At 35.7% G+C, this 21,617-nt stretch overlaps 1 protein-coding gene across 1 annotated transcript in view; it reads right to left on the reverse strand.

The window, feature by feature from the left end:
• Positions 1-21,617, reverse strand: part of TPO (thyroid peroxidase) — a 229,672-nt gene that overhangs the window by 104,515 nt on the left and 103,540 nt on the right. The window contains exons 8-9 of the mRNA XM_043988365.1: positions 9,319-9,577; positions 5,638-5,808 (exon numbers count right to left, since the gene is read on the reverse strand). Coding sequence (XP_043844300.1) covers positions 5,638-5,808; positions 9,319-9,577 — 430 coding nt within the window. The remainder of the gene's footprint in view (positions 1-5,637; positions 5,809-9,318; positions 9,578-21,617) is intronic.

Here is a 21,617-nt window from a genome sequence, read left to right on the forward strand (position 1 = left end):
ATTATTAGGACTTTTAGATATGAACAGTGGTATTTCCAGTCTATTCAAACCAAAAACACAAGTATATTGGGGGAAGTGAGTTAGCAGGCTGCTGTTAGCAGGTATTTCATACTTAGGTGTATGTTGGGAAAAATAATCTCGTTTCTTCCTATTAGTTTAGGGTGGCAGGGAAAAACTGTATTTTAGGAGTTGTTTGTTGGAGAAGAAAAATCTTGTTGATCAGAGGAGAAGAAAGCATTCAAATCACAGGGGAAAACTTAGAAGGTCTTTATACTCAAAGGAAAAAATGGGTCTAGCCAAAAGGAAAAATATACAATATGGGAAATGTTCAAAAGCTAAGCTTTGAATTACATATTTTAAATTATAAAATGTGATCATCCAAAATTCCTAATTCTTCTATACCTGACTTAAGAAATAATGGTCTAAGTTTATCTTTATGATCTTCAAGTTTACATTTCTGAAAGAAACAACAAAAACAAGACATAGAATATGTACTTCAAAGACTATACATAGTGGGTAAGAGTATACATTGTTTTCAAAGCAATGTATCCAATAAATCCAATAAAAGCAAAAATGTATCTCTAGATACATGTAGTTTTATATATATATATATATATATATATATATATATATATACACACACACACATATATATATATATATATATATATATATATATATATGAAGCAGAGAGAGGATTTACTTCTGTTTGGGAAACTGCAGTGCTTTCAATTGCAAATTGATCCCTTTACCAAACAAACAACAAAAATATAATTTTTTTTACAGCACTATTCTTCTGGTGATGCCATGCAGATGCAGATTATGGAACCAAACAATCTCTGCAGTTTCAAAATTGATACTGAAGTCTGTAATTGAAAGAACAGCAGAGAGAAGTTTGGGGGAAGTTAATGGCTACAACATGTTACGAATAAAGATTGGTACTCAAGGAGTGACATAACTACATCTCCTGAAGTGTTATTGGAAAAGAAGTTGGCATAGTCATAAAAAAAAGAGTGAAGAAAAAGTGCTTAGCTTGGCTGTTGCATACTAGAGTTCCTGTGAGATGCTAAAAGATGCAAAGGGAAGATATACAGCATATTTGTGGACACAGTATTTAGGATTTCTGGGAAGGCCTGAACATGAGTTACATAGATAAGAAAACAGTATTGGCTGAGATTTGCATTATTAGGGAAATAACCACATAAATGAGAACACTTATCTGTGGAAAAACTGAAATATATGCATAAAATCTTCAGCAGACTAAAGTTTTAGATACCAAAGGGGGGAAAAGATTCTTAGGTAAAATTTGACAGTAAATTGACTAAGTAGATATCATTTTCATGTCACTTCTTGATTATGCTTTAAATACTTTTTGAAATATATTCTCAATTGAAATGTCTTTCTTTTCCTGCTTTGAGTAGGAACAAAGACAATTCCATCTAATTTTCCGTAGCAGAAATATTAGATACAAAGAACAGTGATGGAGGAAAAGTATTTGGGTGCCTTATCCTTGTTTATTTTTCCTTTTTTAAACACATGATTTTAGACCTCATTGTCACATAGTTTTGAACTGGATGGGAGTATAGATATCTATCTTAATTTTCCAGAAAGCAAACATAATTTCAGAGAGGTGAAGCTCTTTTCTCCAAGGTCACACAGGTAGTAACTGGTAGAGCCAATATTCCAACTCAGGCCTTTTCATGCAAAATCCAGTTCTTTTACCACTCTATCACTCTGCCTTCTTGTTTTTTTTTTCAGAAAATATTTCTCAGCATGGGGCAAAGAGAGCAGTTTGGTCTCTTTTAAAACTATAGGACAGGCTATAGGACAGGCATACAGTTTTATTGTAAATCTTTTCAAACTAAAAACACAACAGAAGTTATTATTCATGGAAGGTTCCCACTATATTTATGATAAGTATTTCATATCCTAAATCTTCTGTTGGCTTGATTCTCCCCTCTGCCAGAGAACATGTCGTCCTCTGAGCTCATGTGGGTGAGTTCTATTCTGCCTCCTCACCCATCAAATTCATTTTTGAAAAAAGCTGCTGACTATAGACCCTTCTGATATTCACACATGCTTCCACTGATATGCTGAGGGGGCAGCACAGTAAATGGCATAAGATAAAGAGCACTAGATTAGAAGTCAAGAAACTAACTCTGGAAGGGAAACTAGGGGACTATAGCAGCTCTACCACCTACTCCACTGGGTAAAGAAAGTATAATATAAATCCTAAGATATTATGCAAATGTGAAGTGTGATAGTGATGTTAAAGTGCTTTGACAATTTTAAAAGGCAATGTCAATGTCAGCTGGTGTGATGATAGTAGCAACTGTTTTATTTTCCTGGAAGATGTCCCAAAGCAGGCATTTCTAACTCTGTGCTTCAAGAAAATGGGGTGAGGAATGGCTATACCAACTGTATACCCTTGGTCTCTTTAAGCAGTCAATAAACTTTTATTGAGCATCTAATATATACAAAGATTTCACTTTGTAAGGGGGAAAAGAATGGGAGACAACTGCTGTATGCTTATGGTCTAGTTTCTTCCTTCCCTTCCCTCCTTTTCTTCCTTCCTTCTTTTCTTTCTTTCTTCCTTCTTTCTGCCCTTTCCTCCTTCCTTCCTTCCTTCTTCCTTTCCTAAAATTTATTAAAGTCATACTATTTAAGGTACAGACAGCTATTGTAGCACAGTGGATAGAGTGCCAAGCCTGGAGTATGGAAGACTCATCTTCCTTAATTTAAATTTGGCCTCAGAGACTTACAAGCTGTGAAACACTGAGTAAGTCACTTATCCCTATTTGCCTCAGTTTCCTCATCTGTAAAAGGATCTGGAGAAGGAAATAGTGAACCATTCTATTACCTTTGCCAAGAAAACCCCAAATGGAGTCATGGAGAGTCTGACTCGACTGGATAACACTAATGTAAAGTACTGTGCTAGGCACTCAGAATTCAAAAGACAAAAATGAAGCTATCTCTGTCATTCAGGAGCTTACATTCTAGTGGGAAAAATATGTAACAGGTCAGCACGTAAGTATAATACAAGGCTGAGAATTTTGGGAGAAAAGGAAAGATCCAGATAAAGTGCTCTTTAAAAATCGAGGAATAGTAAGAACACGTTTGTGTGGAGGATAGGGATAGGTTTTATGAAGAGGATAGCATCTGAGTTGGGCTTTGAAGAAAGACAAAGGTTTTATTCTGGAGAGCAATTTGGAATTATGCCCAAAGGGCTAAAAAGCTGTGCATACCCTTTGGCCCAGCAATACCACTTTTGGGTTTGAGTAAATGGGATAGAGAGAGAACAACAATAAAAGGGGGAAATCGTGTGAAGAAAGGCTTGGAAGTAATAGAGCAGAAGACACATTGCAGGCTGCCCTACACAGATGGACACAATCTCTTTCTCTTTTTCCCATCTGTGAATCACAGAATTTTCAAATGCTTTTATGACACAACTAACCTTAACAGGATGGGTTATGATTTCTAACAATGATCTAAATACAACAGAGCAGTATGGAAGGAAAGGAAAGGGGACAGGATGATATTAACAACTGGAGAACTTAAATATAACATGTGTCTGTATGTGTAAAAATAACACTTTTAGTCTCCCCTGTGCACTTTATTCTCAAATGACATTTCTAATCCATATCATACAGGTTTTCTAAGAAAAACATTAAGTCATAGAATTTCAGAATTAGAAGAGATTTCAGAGATCCAACACAGGAATTCCATATATGATAAAATTCTAAGGGGTAATTCTAGAACTTAGCATGAACCTAATAAGTGAACTAGTAGTCTAGCACTTAGCTCACTGACTGCCATACAGCAGGCACTTAATAAATGCATGCTGTCTGATTGACTGGTTATCCAATCCCTCTTTGAATATCTCCAATAATGCAGAAACCACTGTCTCCCAAAACAGATCATTCTACTTCTGGACACCTCTAATTGTTAGGAATGTTTTTCCTTACTATCAAGAACTTACTGCATCTTCTATTCATAAATCCTAGCTTTTCCTTCCAGGATTAAGCAGAATAAATCTATTAAATTAATGAATGCATCAAAAAACACAGTAAGCACCTTCTACGTGTTGGGTACAAGTGTCTGGGATACAAAGGCAAAAACTAGTCAGTCCCTGCCCCTGATGAACTTATATTCTAAAAGAGGAAGATAGCATATATAAGAGAATGGTGGTCTGGGAAGTGGGGTTTTGTCTAATGAAAAACAGGAATGGTAAGTGGAGTTATGAAGCAGTCAATTGTCATGCTCTTTGTAAAAGCAATGCTAGTTTGGATTTGTTTACTGTTCCCAAGATAAGCAGTGGAAAGCGGGAGGTAAAGTGGCTACAGGAAGGAGGATATGTACATCATGGCCAAACAGATGGTAAGATATCCCAAGATGGCATCCATGGTAGATGAATGGTGAGAAGAATTATCTCGTTCAACTAGCTACAGAAGAATCCCTCTTTCAAATTCAATTGCTATGAAGTATTTGAAGACTATGATCATATTTCTCCTAAGTTTTCTTTCCTCTAAGCTAAACATTTCCACATCCTCCAACAATCAAACTTTGCACCCTCATCTGAAAGTGTCCAAGTCTATCAATGTCCCTCATAAAATGCATGTCTATAAGTTAAATTGTTTCTTGATAATAAATAGGCTTTATACTATTGTTTTCCTACAGAACAAAGGTATGTAATATGGTAGGGGGAAAGCAATGGATTTAGAATCAGAGAACTTGAGTATAAGTCTTGGCTCTTTGACTTACTACCTGTGACACTGGGCAAGTCACTTCATATTCATGGGCCTCATTTTCTTCATCTGTGAAAAGGGGAGGGGGAGGTTTGATGATCTTTAAGATTCTCTCCAGCTCTAAATCTATGAGTCAGGAAGCTAGAAATAGATTGTAATTGGCAGGAAGCCAGGAATTTTAAGGCGAAAATATAGCAGATTTACTTATCTATCATCATCAAAACACATTGTGGTTTAGTTGTGCCCAACTCTTTGTGACCTCATCAGGGATTTTCTTGGCAAAGATACTGAAGTGGTTTGTCATTTCCTTTTCCAGTTCATTTTACAGATAAGGAAACTCAGGAAAATGGGGTTAAGTGACATGTCCGGGGTCACATAGCTAGTAATTTTATCTGAGGCTGGATTTGAACTCAGGTCTTCCTGACTCCAGGAGGTATCACCTCATTGCTGGTTACTACCAAAGATATTAGTACTTAGTAGACAAGAATAGTTAAAATAGGAAGTGATTCGAATTGAGCTCAGTTGAGAGTTCTAATAATGATGACCACCCATGAGCCTCTATGTAAGCAATTTCCACTCTTGCTCAACTGGAATGACCTTAATTACTACTCATATTATTTTTATATTATGAATTTCAAAGTTGATTTGAAGGGATGTTTCACTCTTCTTGTTCTAGGTTCCAATATTTCTAGTTACTCTGTCTAAAAGAATCTTTTTATACAAACTATTATATAGTTCAGAGTAGGTGAAATAAAGAGAAATTTGTCATATGTTTTCAGACATATTAAAGTTTGGATCAGTAACTCTAAGAAAATATACACATTTTTATCAAATTAGAAATCATATCCATATGTTTCATTTGAAAAATAAAATTCAGAAATCAATCACACACCTAGGAGGCCATGATCCCTCCCTCTCTGAAGATTGAGTGATGCTAAATCCAAAGTGCCGTTATTAGATAACACAAAGAGCTTTTCAGTCAGTTCTTCATTCATCATTTGTTCCTGAGTCTGCAATTTTGCTGGACTTGCCAGAAGGCCTCTTATCAAAGGATCCAAGCCACCTTGAAATATTAGGGATGGAGAGGGAAAGAAGTTATTTTATTTGAAATTTCTAGACAAAATAACATTTCAGACCCTATACTAATTATCGTTAACAGATATATATTTGCTAGGATATGAATAGACCCTGAGGTTCCCAGTTTAATTCCTTTCTTATTAGATATCCTTGGTGACTTCTCTCAAATGATTTTACCTCTGTGAGCCTCAATTTCCTCTTCTTTAAAATGAGGGAGTTAGACTAGGTATCCCCAAACTAAGATACCTTTCAGTTCCAAATCTATGATGTAAATTTTTTCTGAAGAGTAGAAGATTAGATGGTGCTATTTGGGTTTTGAGAGATTAGGTATGGCTTTGTTCAATGTGGAATACACTTATGAACTAACTGGACCCAGCTCAAATGTAACAAACTTTCCCTGATACACCAAACTGAAAGTGATTTTCTCTTCTTCAAATTTCTTACAGTATTTTATCCATATTCTTCATTTGCTCTGATCACATCCCACCTTTACCCCATACTTATTTAGTACAGTTCTCATACCTTAGATTAGAAGATCTTTGAGGGTAGGGACAGCATTGTTGTCCCTAGTAACTAGCACAGGACCTAGAACATACTGATTGATTCATAAATCTTAAAATCATTTTAAAAAATCATTTTACAGAGGATGAAACTAAGGTTCAGATAGGAAAGTGATTAAGGATTATAAAATCAAAAATCTTGAGCTAAAATACATGTCAGAGTCTATTTAGTCCAGTCCTTTCATTTTATAGGTGAGGAAACTGAGACCAAGGGAGGTTCAGTGACTTGTCCTATTTCCCACAGCATCTGAGGTGGGATGTGTACCTGGCTCCTCTGATTTATGAGTAAGTGCTCTTTCCACTGTACTATGTTTGCTTGAGGCTGGTTAATGAAAGAACCTAGGCCCATGCAATATGCTCATTCTAGTGATTCATCTTATATTCCCTTTCATTATTTGTGTTTGTTTTTTAAATCCATGGCTGCAGCAAATCTATGGAATAGCAAAGTGTTGTAAAATTGTTGCCTTTTCTGTTCTCTGTATAGAAAGTAATTTATTAAAATAATTTTACCTTAAACATATGATAGAACCATAATCAGGGTTTTGAGCCCGAAGGACTGAAAAAAAAAACTTCATGAATCATCCCCAAACTCAGCACTCACACAACTCCTGAGTCTTACTTTCTCTCTCTTTTCTCAACAAAAATCTCCTAGCATCCTAGCAACCACAATGACAAAGCCATTTTTTCAGTCCTAGATTAACAAATACACTTTCTCTTTTGATAGACAAGCTCCATGCTCTCAACAATGATTCAATTGAAGAAAGATTTATTAATGGCCTGCTATGTGCCAGGAGCTGTGCTAGGCACTGGGGAAACAAAGACAAAAATGGAATGCTCCCTTCCCTCAAGGAGCTTACATTCTTCTTGATGGAGAAAAAAAAATGTAAATACAAAGTAGTTTGGAGTGGGAAAAGTAGTTTGAAGGGGGGGGGAGAAGGTGAGAAACAAATTTGGAGGCAGGGATCAGGAAAGGTTTCTTGAAAGGTTAAGCTTTGAAGGGAGTTAGAGATTCCAAAATATAGGTGAAAGGGGATAGGGAACAAAGGAATAGAAAATTGAAGGAAACAAGCACTTATAAAGTACCTACTGTGTACCTGACAATGTGTTAAGTGCTTGATAATTGCTTTATGATTGTTATGTGATTTGATCCTCACAATAACCCTGAGAGGTAGATACTATTATTATTCTCATTTTATAGTTGAGTAAACTGAGGCATACAGAGGTTAATGACTTGTCCTTAGCAAGTAAGTATCTGAGTCTGGATTTGAACTCAGGTTTTTCTGACTAGGCCTAACACCCTATCCTTTGCACAACTAAGCTTCCTCTAAATACATTAGTTTGACTAGAACATAGAATATGTAAAAAGAAATAATGTGAAAACAATATGGAAAGATAAGTTCAATTCAGATTGAGAAGGTCATGAAACACCAAACTGAGGGGTCTGTATTTTTCTAGATACAATATAAAGTCTCTGAAGCTTCTTGATCAGGTAAGAAATATGATCAAAGTTATGTCCAGGTATGCAGTTTGCCAGATCTGTTCCATCAGTCTTTAACTGGAGATTAAGAGTGCTTCATGTTCTTGGTGTATAGTCAATGGATAGATAAGAAGAATTAATAGCTATCTGCAAGCTACCCTCTCATATTCAGTCATTTGTCTTCCCCTGAAGCTCCATTTCCTTTCTTAACACCTTGGGTAAGTCTTTATCATTTCACTGACCCTTAGTTTTTTCCTACATGGTTATAACAAACCTCATAATATCTACTTTATTAGTCTATTGTGAGTAAAACAATATGGATACCTTAAAGAAATTTAAAATAGTATGGGTTTTTTTTTTTTACTTTTCTTACTGTTACTGCTAGTACTGCTGCTGCTACTTCTGTTGTTGCTGCTGCTACCATCACCACCAGTACTACTACTACTACTACTACTACTACTACTACTACTACTACTACTACTACTACTACTACTACTACTACTAGATATTATTATACAGAACATCCCAGTTATGGGATTTGTTGGGCCTTTGGTATACAGTACATTTCCCCTTTTATCCACTTAGAAAGTATCACCTCTTCATTTTGGCCAAGGGCTCTTAGGTACTCAAAAAAACCCAAAACATAACCAAGCAAAAACAAAAAACACTAGGAAGAGCATAGGACTGGGGAGAATTGAACCCTCTCCCCACCAAAAAGAGAAATAGTAATGAAGAAGGTCTTTTTATTTTAATACTTCAAGGATCTGTAGTTTCACAGAAGAACTCTTAGTATAGACAGTCTTCATAAATGGCTATAGTTAAAAAGCAAACAAAAAAACATAAAAGAAAAAAATCATTTCCCGATTTTTTTGGAGACACTTATGTTCATACTTTCAAAGCCTAAGATATATATCTTTATAAGTAGGACTTTAGGAGAGAATATGGATGTTGAACAATGAATATATACTTGCAATTGACTGGGGGACAACCTAACATATGAATTAAAGTATATTTAAAAAATTCATTCAAAATTATAATCTACCCACTTAGCAAATGCCATATGGTGGTAGATATAACTATGGAGTTAAAAATTGGTAATGGGAAAAATGACATTATGGTATACTATAATTAAATAGAGATTTCTGTTTAAAGAATAGCAAAATGAAGATTTGTGGCATGTTTTGGAATCAACCTGCATTTGGAATTGTGAATCCTCTTTATTTGAAAAGGCAAAAATTGGGTGGCAAGTTGGTTCTAATGGAAAGCAGGTGTTTTCACAAAGCTATGGGATAATTATAATTTCCTTTCACAAAACAATGATTGTTTGGACAATGTCCAATCACCTAAATTAGAAATACATTTTAACTAATGCTCTTATAAGGTCTTAGAGTAAAATTAGGTGAAATTGATGAAACATTAGAAAAATACAACCACAAAACAAAGGCAAAAAACAACCCACCTTCTTTAATGAGCCTCCATGGACTAAAGAAAACCTCATGCAAATGTAATTTTGGGAGATCTGGGTGATCCTGGAATCTTGCATCAAGCCTTCTTACCACTGGGTGGATAGTTGCATGGCCAAAGCGGAAAGCAGCTGTTGAAAATATATTGGATATTGTTGGATTCAAAGTGGGATCATAGCCTTTGTATGGGCCAATGTATTGCTCAAAAGCCAGAGGGCCAAGGATTTTAGGAATGTAGTCACGGAGGGTAATCACCTAAAGAAAAAAGGAAAAGGTGAATAGCCTTCTCAATCTTATATGAAAAGAATGTCTGTCTTATTATATTATAGAACTCAAGACCCAGAAGGAAAGAGGCTAGGACAAACATTGAATATTATATTCTACCTTAGAAACATTTCATTAGGAGTTAATAGGACATTAAGCATAAATTATCAGATAGTGAATTTAAAAGTCATCATGAATTCAGTGTGTACATGGTAGTTCCCACCAGTGTAAAGTAAGTTTGTTGAGAGCAGGGTCTGCTTCATTTTCCTCTTTAAAATTTCAGTGTGTACTCTGAGGTACCACCTCAAACACACCTATCAGAATGGCAAATATTACAAGAAGGGAACATGTTGGATGTTGGAGGGGATGTGGGAAAACTGGGTGCTAATCTACTGTTGGTAGAGTTTTGAATGGATCCAACCATTCTGGAGAGCAATTTGGAATTATACCCAAAGGACTATAAAACTGTGCATACCCTTTGATACAACAATAGCTCTGCTAGGTTTTTATCCCAAGGAAATCTCCTCAAAAAGAAAAAGACCTGTTTGTACAAAAATATTTATAGCACCTCTTTTTGTGGTGGCTAAGAATCAGAAATCAAAGGAATCCCCATCAGTTGGGGAATGGCTAAACAAACTGTGGTATATGATTGTGATGGATTATTATTGTGCTATAAAAATGACAAGCAGGATGATTTCAGAAAGGCCTGGGAGACTTTTATGAACTGATGTATAGTGAAATGAGAAGAACCTGGAGAAAATTGTGGGCAGTGACAGCAATATTGTTTGATGAAGAATGGTGAATGACAACTATTGTCATCAATATAATGATCTAAGAAAATCCCGAAGAACTACTGATGAAGCATATACTATCTGCCTCCAAAGAAAGAACTAATATTGATTGAACACAGCCTGAAGCATGCTATTTTTTACTTTCTTTCATTTTTTCTTTTTTTCATTTTCTCATACAAATTGACTAATATATTTCTTTGCATAATTGCACTTGCATAACTTATATCTGATTCCTTACCACCTCAGGAAGGGAGAAGAAGAGGGAGAGGAGGGTTAAAATTTGGAACTTAAAACTTTAAATAAGAATATTTATTATTAAAAAATTTCAGGGTCTAACAAAGACCCTGACATAGAATTAGGTCGTCAGGAAGTGCTTGTTGAACCAAATTGAATTGAATTGGAAAATGCACTTGGTTCTAAATCTCTAACTTCTTTCAAAACTCAGCTCAGATACCTCTTACACAAGGCTTTTCCTGATGCCTGCAGATGGCAGGCCCTTCTCTCACTGGAAATTGTATGGCAATTATTTTGTATATTCTTAGCAGCAAACATGGTTTTTCCTGTGATAGGAGGTAAACCACTTGAATGCAGAAACTGCTTCATTTTTGTCTTTGTATGTCAAGCACTAGGAATAATGCCTAACTCATAGTAGATGGTTAATAAATACTTCATAGATAGATAGATGGATGGATGGATAGACAGACAAATACTAGATGTAAACTTTTGGTAAATCATTTCCTTTTCCTGGGTCTCAGTTTTCTCCTTTATAAAATAGAGGTACTTGTTTAGATCATCTCAGATATCTTTTTCAACTCTAAATCCAATCATTCCATGCTAAAAGTAAAGACTAATTTAAGGGTATTTCCCCCAAATCTTTTCACTAAATTTTTATTGACATGCTTCATTGTGTCTGAAGGGTGATCAGTAGGGAATGGACTCAGAAAGGCTCTACCAAACTATAGACTTGAAATAGTAATAGATTTTGAGGATAATAATAAATCCCTTACTCACTTTAGAACTCTGAAAAGTGCTTTGTAAACAATGGGAGCAGCCTAGTGTAGTGTATGAGTGAATCAGGCGATGTGAGTTTAATTCCTGCCTCTGATACTTATTACATGTTTCACCCCAGGCATGTCACAACCTCTCTCTGCCTCAATTTTCTCTTATAGAAAATGGGGATAAGAAAACTTTGATATCACCCTCACATGATTGTTTTGAGTAATTAATGTTGTTGAGTCATCTTTCAGTTGTGTCCAATTCTTCATGACCCCATTTGGGGTTTTCTTTGCAAGGATGCTTGTGTACTTTGTCAATTCCTTCCCCAGTTCATTTTATAGATGAGGAACTGAAGCAAACAGGGTTAAGTGACTTGTCCAGGATCACACACTAGTAAGTATCTGAGGCTGGATTTGAACTAGGAAGGTAAGTCTTCGTGACTCCAGGCCTGGAGTCACTCTGCTGTGAACAGAGTGTTATGCAAACCTTAATATTAGAGTGCTGTTATTTTGATTATCCTCATTGTACTGATATAAATCAATTCTATGGCATTTAAGTGACCTGCTTCCCCATAGATTTGGAGCAATCTTGAGATTTTTCATCTTGGTAGTGAAGCCCATGTAATAAATCGCCATCTTTGTGTCAGAAACCCGGTTGCCATAAACATCTAGGGTATATTTGAGTGGATTTGTTTTTTGCTTCTTTGTTTTAGAAGTCCCACATAGAAAATTTGTCAACAGATTATGCTAGTTACTAGTCCCGTGTGATAGAACATGGAGAGGGCTGTGCTCCTCCCAGTCCTCTTTGGCAGACATACTTCTTGTGGGCAATTGGTAAAGGGAGAAATATCTCAGCACTCTCTCTCTCTCTCTCTGTATATACATATATGTATATATGTATGTATGTATGTGTGTGTGTATATATATATATATATATACTTTTTCATTTGCTCTTTGTTTTGGGGGGTAAGGGTAGAGGCCTAGACCCTCGTGGAGAATTCCCATTGTGAAAAACTCCAGTATTATTGCAGATTGGCATTTCTTCATACTTTATGGTTTTAAACCCAGTCACCTGGGTCAGTGAGAGAAGTGATTTGCCCACATGTGTCAGAAGCAGAAATTTAATTCAGATGTTCCTGACTCTAAGGAAGCTTGATTATCTATCTGCTACACCATACTGCCTTTAGTTTGTTTAGTGTTCTCAAAATGTCTCTATTGCTGTTATGAGCATCTGTTTTCAGGCCTCCAACACCTTCTTGAAGTGTTGATCTACATTATAAAGGGATTTTCTTCATCTAGAAGTTCTCAATATTAATCAAGTCATAGGTTGAATTTTTTAAAAAGTTAAATACTGGATCAAATATGAAATCAAACTAAACTTAGTATCTATGTGGAAGAACCTAATTCCAGTGAGTAATTGCTTCTAATGAGGGAAGTGATGAGCATCAATGAAATAACAGATTTAGAACCCCCACCTCCCCAAAACTAATATCTAACTGTCTTGGGCACAATGTAAGTAGAATTGTTGTCAAGTTAATCAAAAGAAAAAGTAATGTATAAGCTAAAATAAATCAATGAAGGTGGTTTATTTTTCATAATACTCAATTGTGTCCAATTGAAATTTTGCTCTCAATCTAATATTAGTGTAACCTTTCAGAAGAAAACACAAGACACAAAAATCTTATACTTCTCATGTCAAATAATTTACTTCCAGAAAATATAAAGAAAAAAATCACATTCCATTAACTTTTTTGTTTGGTTTGGTTTTTTGTTTGTTTTTGGTGAGGCAATTGGGGTTAAGTGACTTGCCCAGGGTCACACAGCTAGTGTCAAGTGTCTGAGGCTGGATTTGAACTCAGGTCCTCCTGAGTCCAGGGCCAGTGCTCTATCCACTGTGCCACCTAGCTGCCCATCTATTAACTTTTAAGTAGGGAACCTTTGCTGTGCCAAATACCATATTGTTTTATGTTTGTTTTCACAGAATTGATCCTTAACTATGAAGCTCAGTTTCCATGATTGGAGAGTTATTGTCTTTTTTCACCCCTAACAATCAGACACTGTCATGAGAAGTTTGTTGGGAAGTCAGATCTAAATGCTTTCCTGAATACAAGAAAAGGAGCCACCCTTTTCCTGTTGCCTTCAATCCTCCATTGCCAGCAGATGAAGCTATTATGCCTTGGAGACAATCAGTTCTTCTAATAATGAATCAACAGTGGATCATCCCTTTGTATAAGAAAGTGAAGGGGGGATCACAGTAATGTCCCTGAAAAATATGGAAATCAGATAACCAAGGTGGTTTCAGAGTGAACCTACTCATTGCATCAAACAACTTGCTAATTTTTTAGTCAAACAACCCATTGTACCATTTACATGGGAGAACCATAAGCATTTTTAGCACATTCAACTAAAAAAATCTACTCTGGATGCCATTTATAACAACTAGTCATGGTTGTATCAGCAGAATGTGATGCTTTAGGAATAGGCTAAGGAGTGAAAAATGTCTTTATCACACTGAGTTTTTTACTGAGAGGATTGGATCATTCTGGTCTTATTAGAGGACCACTGAAAATTCAATGGGGAAGACATCAACATAACCACTTGTTAATTTGTAGAGACATAGTGATCTTTTTCTCAACTCAATTTCCCATACAATTCAGCAAACATTTATTCCATCCACACATCACATAGGCTCCAAAGTTTAGATGAAGCACAATCCTTATGTTCATAGAAGTCCAAACTTAATAAAGGATATAATACAGTTGAATATAATATAATAGGATAGGACAGGAAAAGATATGATAGGACAGGGCAGGACAAGACAGGATATGATATGATATGATACAATATGTTATATGATATTATATGATATGATACAGCATAAGCAATTATTAATAATAAATATCTTTGGGGCCTAAGAGATTGACTTTATCAAATCTTATCTATGTCAAAACCACCTCACCCCCAAGCTCACAAAAGGAGCCTTCGGTGGAGACAGGTTCTTTTGTCTACATTAGCTGAAGGACTTTACTGATGAGATTTTGCCTGCATAAATTCTCTACATTTCTCCCTGATGTCATCTTTACTTGAGTCATATATCCCCCAACTTCATTTTTATTTAATCAACCTCCAAATGATGCTGACCAATTAGATTTGATTGCTGCATGATGGACCTCCTATGGGGGAAAAGTATATGAACCACACTCAACCATGAGCAAGGGGTCTTTGTTCTGAGGGAGATGGTCATAGACCTCATTTTATTAATAATGTACCAGTCATACCTCATTTTATTAATAATGCACCAGCCATATTAATAAATTTAATAAATTACCCAGGTATCATAGCTCTTACATTTTTAATCATCACATCACATTACATCACAACACATATATAATATAATTAATATAATACATGAAATCCTAAAAGTCAGAATAAAATGCTATAAAAATTCCAAAGAAGAAAACGTCATTATTGATTGGGGGTAGGGAGGGTGTCAAGGCAGGTTTGGAGGAGATTTAAATGGGGGCTTGCTTAAAGGATGAATAGTAATCCAACATGGAAAGAGGGGGAGGAAGGACATAGCAAAGGACATAGTGCGAGAAAAACCAGGAAGATGGAAAAATGGAGTGTGTATTCCATAGACAAAGTAATTGAATTTGACTGGAGCAGAGAATGGAGTCAAGCTCCACGGAAGGGAATAAAATGAGGTAAGTCTAAAAAAAGGAAGGTGACACCAAATTGTGGAGGACCTTGAAAACTGGGTTAATGAGTTTGTACTTTTTACCATAGAAGTAGACACAGAAGGCTATTTTTCCCCAGTGGGAGAGAATGAATTCAGTTTTATTTTGTCTCTTCTGAAACTTTGATGAACACTATACTCTTGTATCAAAGAACACTAGTAAGAATTCTATCTTATACTTTATCACGCAAGGAAGCATGTCCTTGTTATAGAGCTAGCAGTAAATGTCTCTATCGTTTTTTTTTTCTTGGCTCCAAGAGATTATACTTTCAGTAGCAGTGTAAATAATGGTTAAGTGAAGGAAATACAGGCAAACTACTGGAGAGGTCTCCTTGATTAAGCAGTGCCTAAAGTGTTTCTGAATAAAAACAAAACAAAACAAAACTGTAAAACCATCAAGTGGTTCCATACTTTTGAAACAAAGAGCAAAAGTGTCCCAGAGCATAATTCATTGGAATCCTTCCTTTCTGGGTAGATGTCACACTCAGAACTACTATCCTAGCCTCCCAGGCACTAGTCTTTGCCCCATGCAAAGCTTCCTGGCCACTCTTCAGGTGGTTGTTTTTCAATAGTGTCTGGCCCTTCATGACCCTGTTTGGGGTTTTCTTGGCAAAGATATCAGAGTGGTTTGCCATTTCCTTCTGCAGCTCATTTTACAGATGAGGAAACTGAGGAAAGCAGGGTTAAGAGATTTGTCCAGGGTTCCAAAGCTAGTAAGTGTCAGGTCAGATTTGAACTCAGGAAGATGAGTCTTTCTGAGTCCAGGTCTGACACTCTCCACCAGGTCCCCTAGTTGCCTGCTTTTCAAGTAAGCTGTAATAACTGGGCTCATCCCATGTATCAAAAATTGCCTTCAAAATAGCAGGTGTTTTCCGAATTGTTATTCCCCTTGGCTGATTGGGAAATATATCTTCCAAAAAAAATGTGTCTAACTGTAATCCTTTGAATCAACTGTAAATCAAAGGGAGGGAAGAAATAAAATATTGGTCTTGTGCTGCCTGTGAACCTGGTCAACACATGGGCAGGCTACTAGCAGACTGAAACTAAAGGCTCAATATTGCAACCTTCTAGCAGACATTACTATCTACATATTTGTGGACGGAGGTGCCCTGACCTCCCATAATCACAGAGAAGCAGTCCATCCAATACTCTCCTAGGCTAGGAAGGGATCCCAAAAAGGTGGACTAGAGATAAATGGCCTCCTTATGGGGTAAGAAACTTGGTATAGCTCACATAGTCTGGAGGCTGGCTGAAGAGTATGAAGATCATCTCCATAATTTCTCTGGGGTTTTTTCCAGGTGCTGAAGGTTATAGTCACTGAGTTTACTGCAAAGTAATATGAATACAGTCTATTGTTGGGGCTTGGGAAGAGCCTTTTTTTTTTTTTTTTTTAGCATTTAGTAGTAATGGTATAAGAAAATCATATTAAATAAATGAATCCAATTGGTCCAAATAATAAGAAATTGGTGATTAATCTTCATACCTAGAAATGCTCAAGATTGAAATAGAGCTAGAAGGGAGTGATCAGTTTCAATTGCTGGAGAGAAGAGATTGACCCTCAACAGGTGAGGTCCTAGGCCTGACCTCTTTGTCCCTCTCCCCTTACTCTCCCTGGACAGTTCCAGGTCCCTACTTACCTAGGTCTTCCCCTTACCACTTTGCACTGAAGACTTTCGAGAAAAGGACAGGTATAATTAGATATGTGCTTAGAGATTAGAAAATGAAATTAATAAGAGCAACTAAATCTTACCAAGTATGTATACAATAAACAGGTATTAATTAAGTTCCTATTTTATACAAGATACAAAGAAAAAATGAAATTATTCCTGGTCTCAAGAATCTTACATTCTATAAGATGAGAAAATCTGTACTTATGTAAGCTTAACACCAGCTTCAATAACCTCATTCACAGAGATTATAAACACTTATTTTTTGAGAGATTTATATGTTATATATGAAAAAAAAAACTAAGGAGAAAAGAGAAAGAGGATGAAGGAACTTCTCTTCTGAGAATAACTTATTTTAATGTGGGGCAATGTGGGTTAAGTAACTTGCCCAGCGTCACACAGCTAGTAAGTGTCAAGTATCTGAGACCAAATTTGAACTCAGGGCCTTCTGAATCCAGGGCCAGTGCTTTATCCACTGCGCCACCTAGCTGCCCTTCTGAGAATAATTTTAACTTTCATCTTGCAAAGAAATATGATAAAGAAAATTCTTGAAAGTCTGGATACTATCCTGAGAAAACTGAACAGTGTGATTGTGTTTTCTAGAATTGAAGAGAAATCAGCCTTTGAAATGATGAGTAAAGGTCATTTTGGCTGTGATCTTTCTCACAACTGATACATTGTAAGTGATTTTATCTTTGTTTTATTGTTTGCCATAGTTAATGACTTATATAGCTCATAGTAACCTTGAAGCTTTTTTAAATTTAGGAGGTTAGAGGGTTTGACATCAGTAGGGAAATAAGTAAAAGCTAATTGCAAAAAAGTTTCTTTTCCTGTTTAATAAATAATATTTAATAAAGTGGGATGGTGGCTCTAAATGAATTGATTCAATAATGCTAGAAATGTTTGTAACTTTAGTAATTAAAATACCAGAGCATATGTCTTGATTATTTTTAAATCTAGGATAGAAATGCATAAGGAAAATTGTCCAGTAGCTAGTGAACACAGGGTTGATCGCTCCTGTGATGTTATTCATAAGAGTTGATCCAAAATTCCTATTATATAAATATACACAAAAATATAAATAAAAGAAACCTCTAGAGCCACCAAGGGTTGGTTTTCAAAATATTTCAAAGGGAACATTCCAAAAGAACGGAAATGGTTATGGATAGTAGTATTTTAAAAATTATTTTTAAAGTTGACAAAAATCAGCAACCTCAATGTGCCAACTTTCTTATCTCCATAAATCTTATGGTCTATGCATATATTAAGAATATGCTTGATGAGAATATGAAACAGCAGCAGGCAAACTTTTATAGACTATTCTCTATACAAGAATACATCTTTATACTTAATTTACTCTGTAACTCATATAAGACCCTACCATATTTATTGTTTGTAGATGATAAAAACACATTTTACTCAGTAGAATAGAACCCAGGTTTAAAAATCTCTCCTTTATTAAGGTGCCTTCTATGCATATGCTTAAATCATATAAAATTCCTCCATAAATAAATTCATAGTGATAACTTTGTTTGATTCTCCGTGTTTCAATGTTGTCAAGATAGAACAAGAATTTTATATATATGTATATATATATATACACACACATTCACATACATAAATACATACTTATGCACATCAGTCAATCAAATACATTTATTAGGCATATATTTAGGGGCGTGACCAATGTGAAAATTTATTTTACTGGATCATTCATGTTTATGATGATGGTTTTATTTATTTTTTTAATTGTTGGGGAGTGGAAAAGATACTGGAATGGTTTGCCATTTCCTTCTCCAGGGTATTAAGTTGAATAGCAGTTAAATCACTACCACAGGATCACATAGCTACTAAATGTTCAAGGTTAGATTTGAATTCATTTCTTCTTTACTTTAGTCCTGGCACTCCATCCACTGCACTACCTCACTACCCTATTAGAAACTTATTAGCTGTGTAATACTGGGCAAGTTACTTTCTGTCTCTGAACCTCATATGACATATTTAGACTCTATGACCACTATATTCCATTTCACTTCTAAATCTGAGAATAGGAAATAGATCTCCAGGGAAATGTTTTAAATCCTCTGTGAGACACTTTCACTGAAGCACAAAGCCAATCTTTGTAAACTGAAAAAAAAAAAAACAGGATTAAAACAACCACACTGAACTTAGTGAATATCTTGCTTTATTTGACAGTTTAAAAAAAATTAAGGAATAGAGATGACATAAATATGTTGTACCCATAGGTCATTTCTCTTTTTAAAAAAATCTTTTGAGGGGCGGCTAGGTGGTGCAGTGGATAAAGCACCAGCCCTGAATTCCGGAGTCCCTGAGTTCAAATCTGGCCTCAGACACTTAACACTTACTAGCTGTGTGACCCTGGGCAAGTCACTTAACCCCAATTGCCTCACCAAAAAAAAAAAAAAAGAAAAAATCTTTTGGAGTGCAGACCTAATAGTGGTAGTGCTGGGTCCAAGGTTATGAAGAGTTTTATATACCTTTGGGCCTGATTTCAAATTGGTCCCCAGGATGTTTGAACCAGTTCACAACTCCACTAATTGTGCATCAGTGTCCCTATTTTGCCTCCAGAATTTATCATTTCTGATAGGTGTGAGGTGGTACCTCACAATTGTTTTAATTTGCATTTCTCTAATCAATAGTAATTTAGAATATTTTTTTCATATGGCCATAGATAGTTTTGATTTCTTCTTCTGAAAACTGCCTGTTTATAATCTTTAACCCTTGACTGTTTATCAATTATGGAATGGCTCTTATTTTTATAAATTTTACTCAGTTTCCTATATATTTGAGAAAGGAAGCCATTATCAGAGAAAAGATGTGATTATTTTTTATATTTCTTCATTGTCTATGTTACCTTTTAGCAAAATGTAGTTTCCTTTATTATCTCTTTTAAGTAGGTCTCTTTTTGCTTTTGCTTTTTCTGAGATCATGATTGCTACGCCTATCTTTTTTATTTCAGCTGAAGCATATTAGATTCTGTTTCATTTCTTTATTTTAACTCTTAATGTGTTTCTGTTTTAGGTGCATGTCTTATAAATATATTATTGGATTCTGGTTTCTAATCCATTCTGCTATCCACTTCCATTTAATGTATGAGCTCATCCCATTCACAATCATAGTTATAATTGCTTTGCATTTCCCTTCATTTTAGTCTTCTGTTTATCCTTCTCTCTTTTTTTATCCTGTCCCTCTTCAAATGTCTGTTTTGCTTCTCACCACTACCTTCCTTAACCTGCCCTCCCTCTTATCATCCCTCCATATCTCTTATCCTCTTCCTTCCCCTCTTATTGGGTAAAATAGATTTTTTGGTGGGTGGGGCAATGAGGATTAAGTAACTTGCCGAAGGTCACACAGTTAGTGAGTGTCAAGTGTCTGAATCCAGATTTGAACGCAGGTCCTCCTGAATCCAGGGCCAGTGCTTTACCCACTGTGCCACTTAGCTGCCCCGGTAAGATGGATTTTTATGCCCAACTGAATTTGTGACATTGAGCAAGTCACTTAACCCTGTGACTTTGGCTAAGTCATTTCACTTCTCTGTTTCCTCATTTGCAATGGAATACTTATCCTTGTACTATCTATTTCACAGGGCTATAGTGAAGAAAGTGCTTTTCAAAGTATAAAGTCTTCTAGAAAAAGGAGCTGTTATTAGTATAATAGGGGTATTGCTAATAAATAATAAGCATGGCAGAGAAAATAAGAAGGGTATAAATTGAAGAGAGACAGATTTTTGCTTGATGAAAGGAATAAAAAAAATATCCTAACAATGAGAGCTGTACCAAAGTGGCACAAGCTACCTCAAAAGGTAAAAGGTTTCCTATCACTTGGGTCTTCAAGTGAAGGCTGGGTGATCATTTGTAAAGTATCTTATAAAAGAGATTCTTGTTTAGGTTTGGGTTATACTTAATGGACTCTTTCCAGCTTTGAGGTTGTGTGACCCTTGGAGGTCAATGATAAAGTCAAATCAAATGATTGTTTTGCCCTCTTAAATAACAGGGTAGATTGACTACTAGTTAGGTAACTTATCCTGTGCTAAGGGTAGGGGGTTGGGAGAGTAAAATATTAATTAATCAATTTTTAGCTCAGATAATGGTTAACATATCAATCTTTTTGGTCATGTTTGACTCTTTGTGTCTGCTTCTGAGATTTTCTTGGCAAAGATACTGGAATATTTTGCCCTTTTCTCCTCCAGCTTATTTTACAGATGAGGAAATTGAGGCAAACAGGGTTTAAATGACTTGTGCAGGGTCACACAGCTAGTAAATGTATGAGGCCAGATTTGAGCTCAGAAATTCCTCACTCCAGGTCTAAGATGGACTAAAATGAGGAAAGATCTGAGGCAGGAATACCAATTAGGTGACTTGCACTGATATAAGCAAGAGATGTTGAGGATCTGTATTAAGATGACAGATGAAATGGGTGTCATGTTTGAGAGATGATGTGAAAATATACACAGTAAGATATGGTAATTTATTAGATATGTGGAGTGAAGGGGATGAGGACTTGAGAATAATGTCAAAAATCTGGGTGACCTAAAGAATGGAGTTACCCTTGTCAGAAATAGGGAATTTAGGTAGAGAGTAGGGCTTAGAGGGAGAAATAGTGAGTTCAGCAAAACATAACATCACATTATCTAAAGATTCTAATGTAATAGCAAAATAGTAGAAAAAGGAGACATGAAATACAAAATTTGCCAAGAGGAAATGTGATTGTGAAATGATAAATTAGCAGGTAAGGAATATAAACAGAATATTGTGTGGAAAATAGCCAAAGGAAGAAAAAGGCCTCAAATATTAATAACAAGTTTTTATATGTGGGAGGGAA

The sequence above is a fragment of the Dromiciops gliroides genome, chromosome 2 (genome assembly GCF_019393635.1).
Source record: "Dromiciops gliroides isolate mDroGli1 chromosome 2, mDroGli1.pri, whole genome shotgun sequence".
NCBI classification, from domain to species: Eukaryota; Metazoa; Chordata; class Mammalia; order Microbiotheria; family Microbiotheriidae; genus Dromiciops; species Dromiciops gliroides.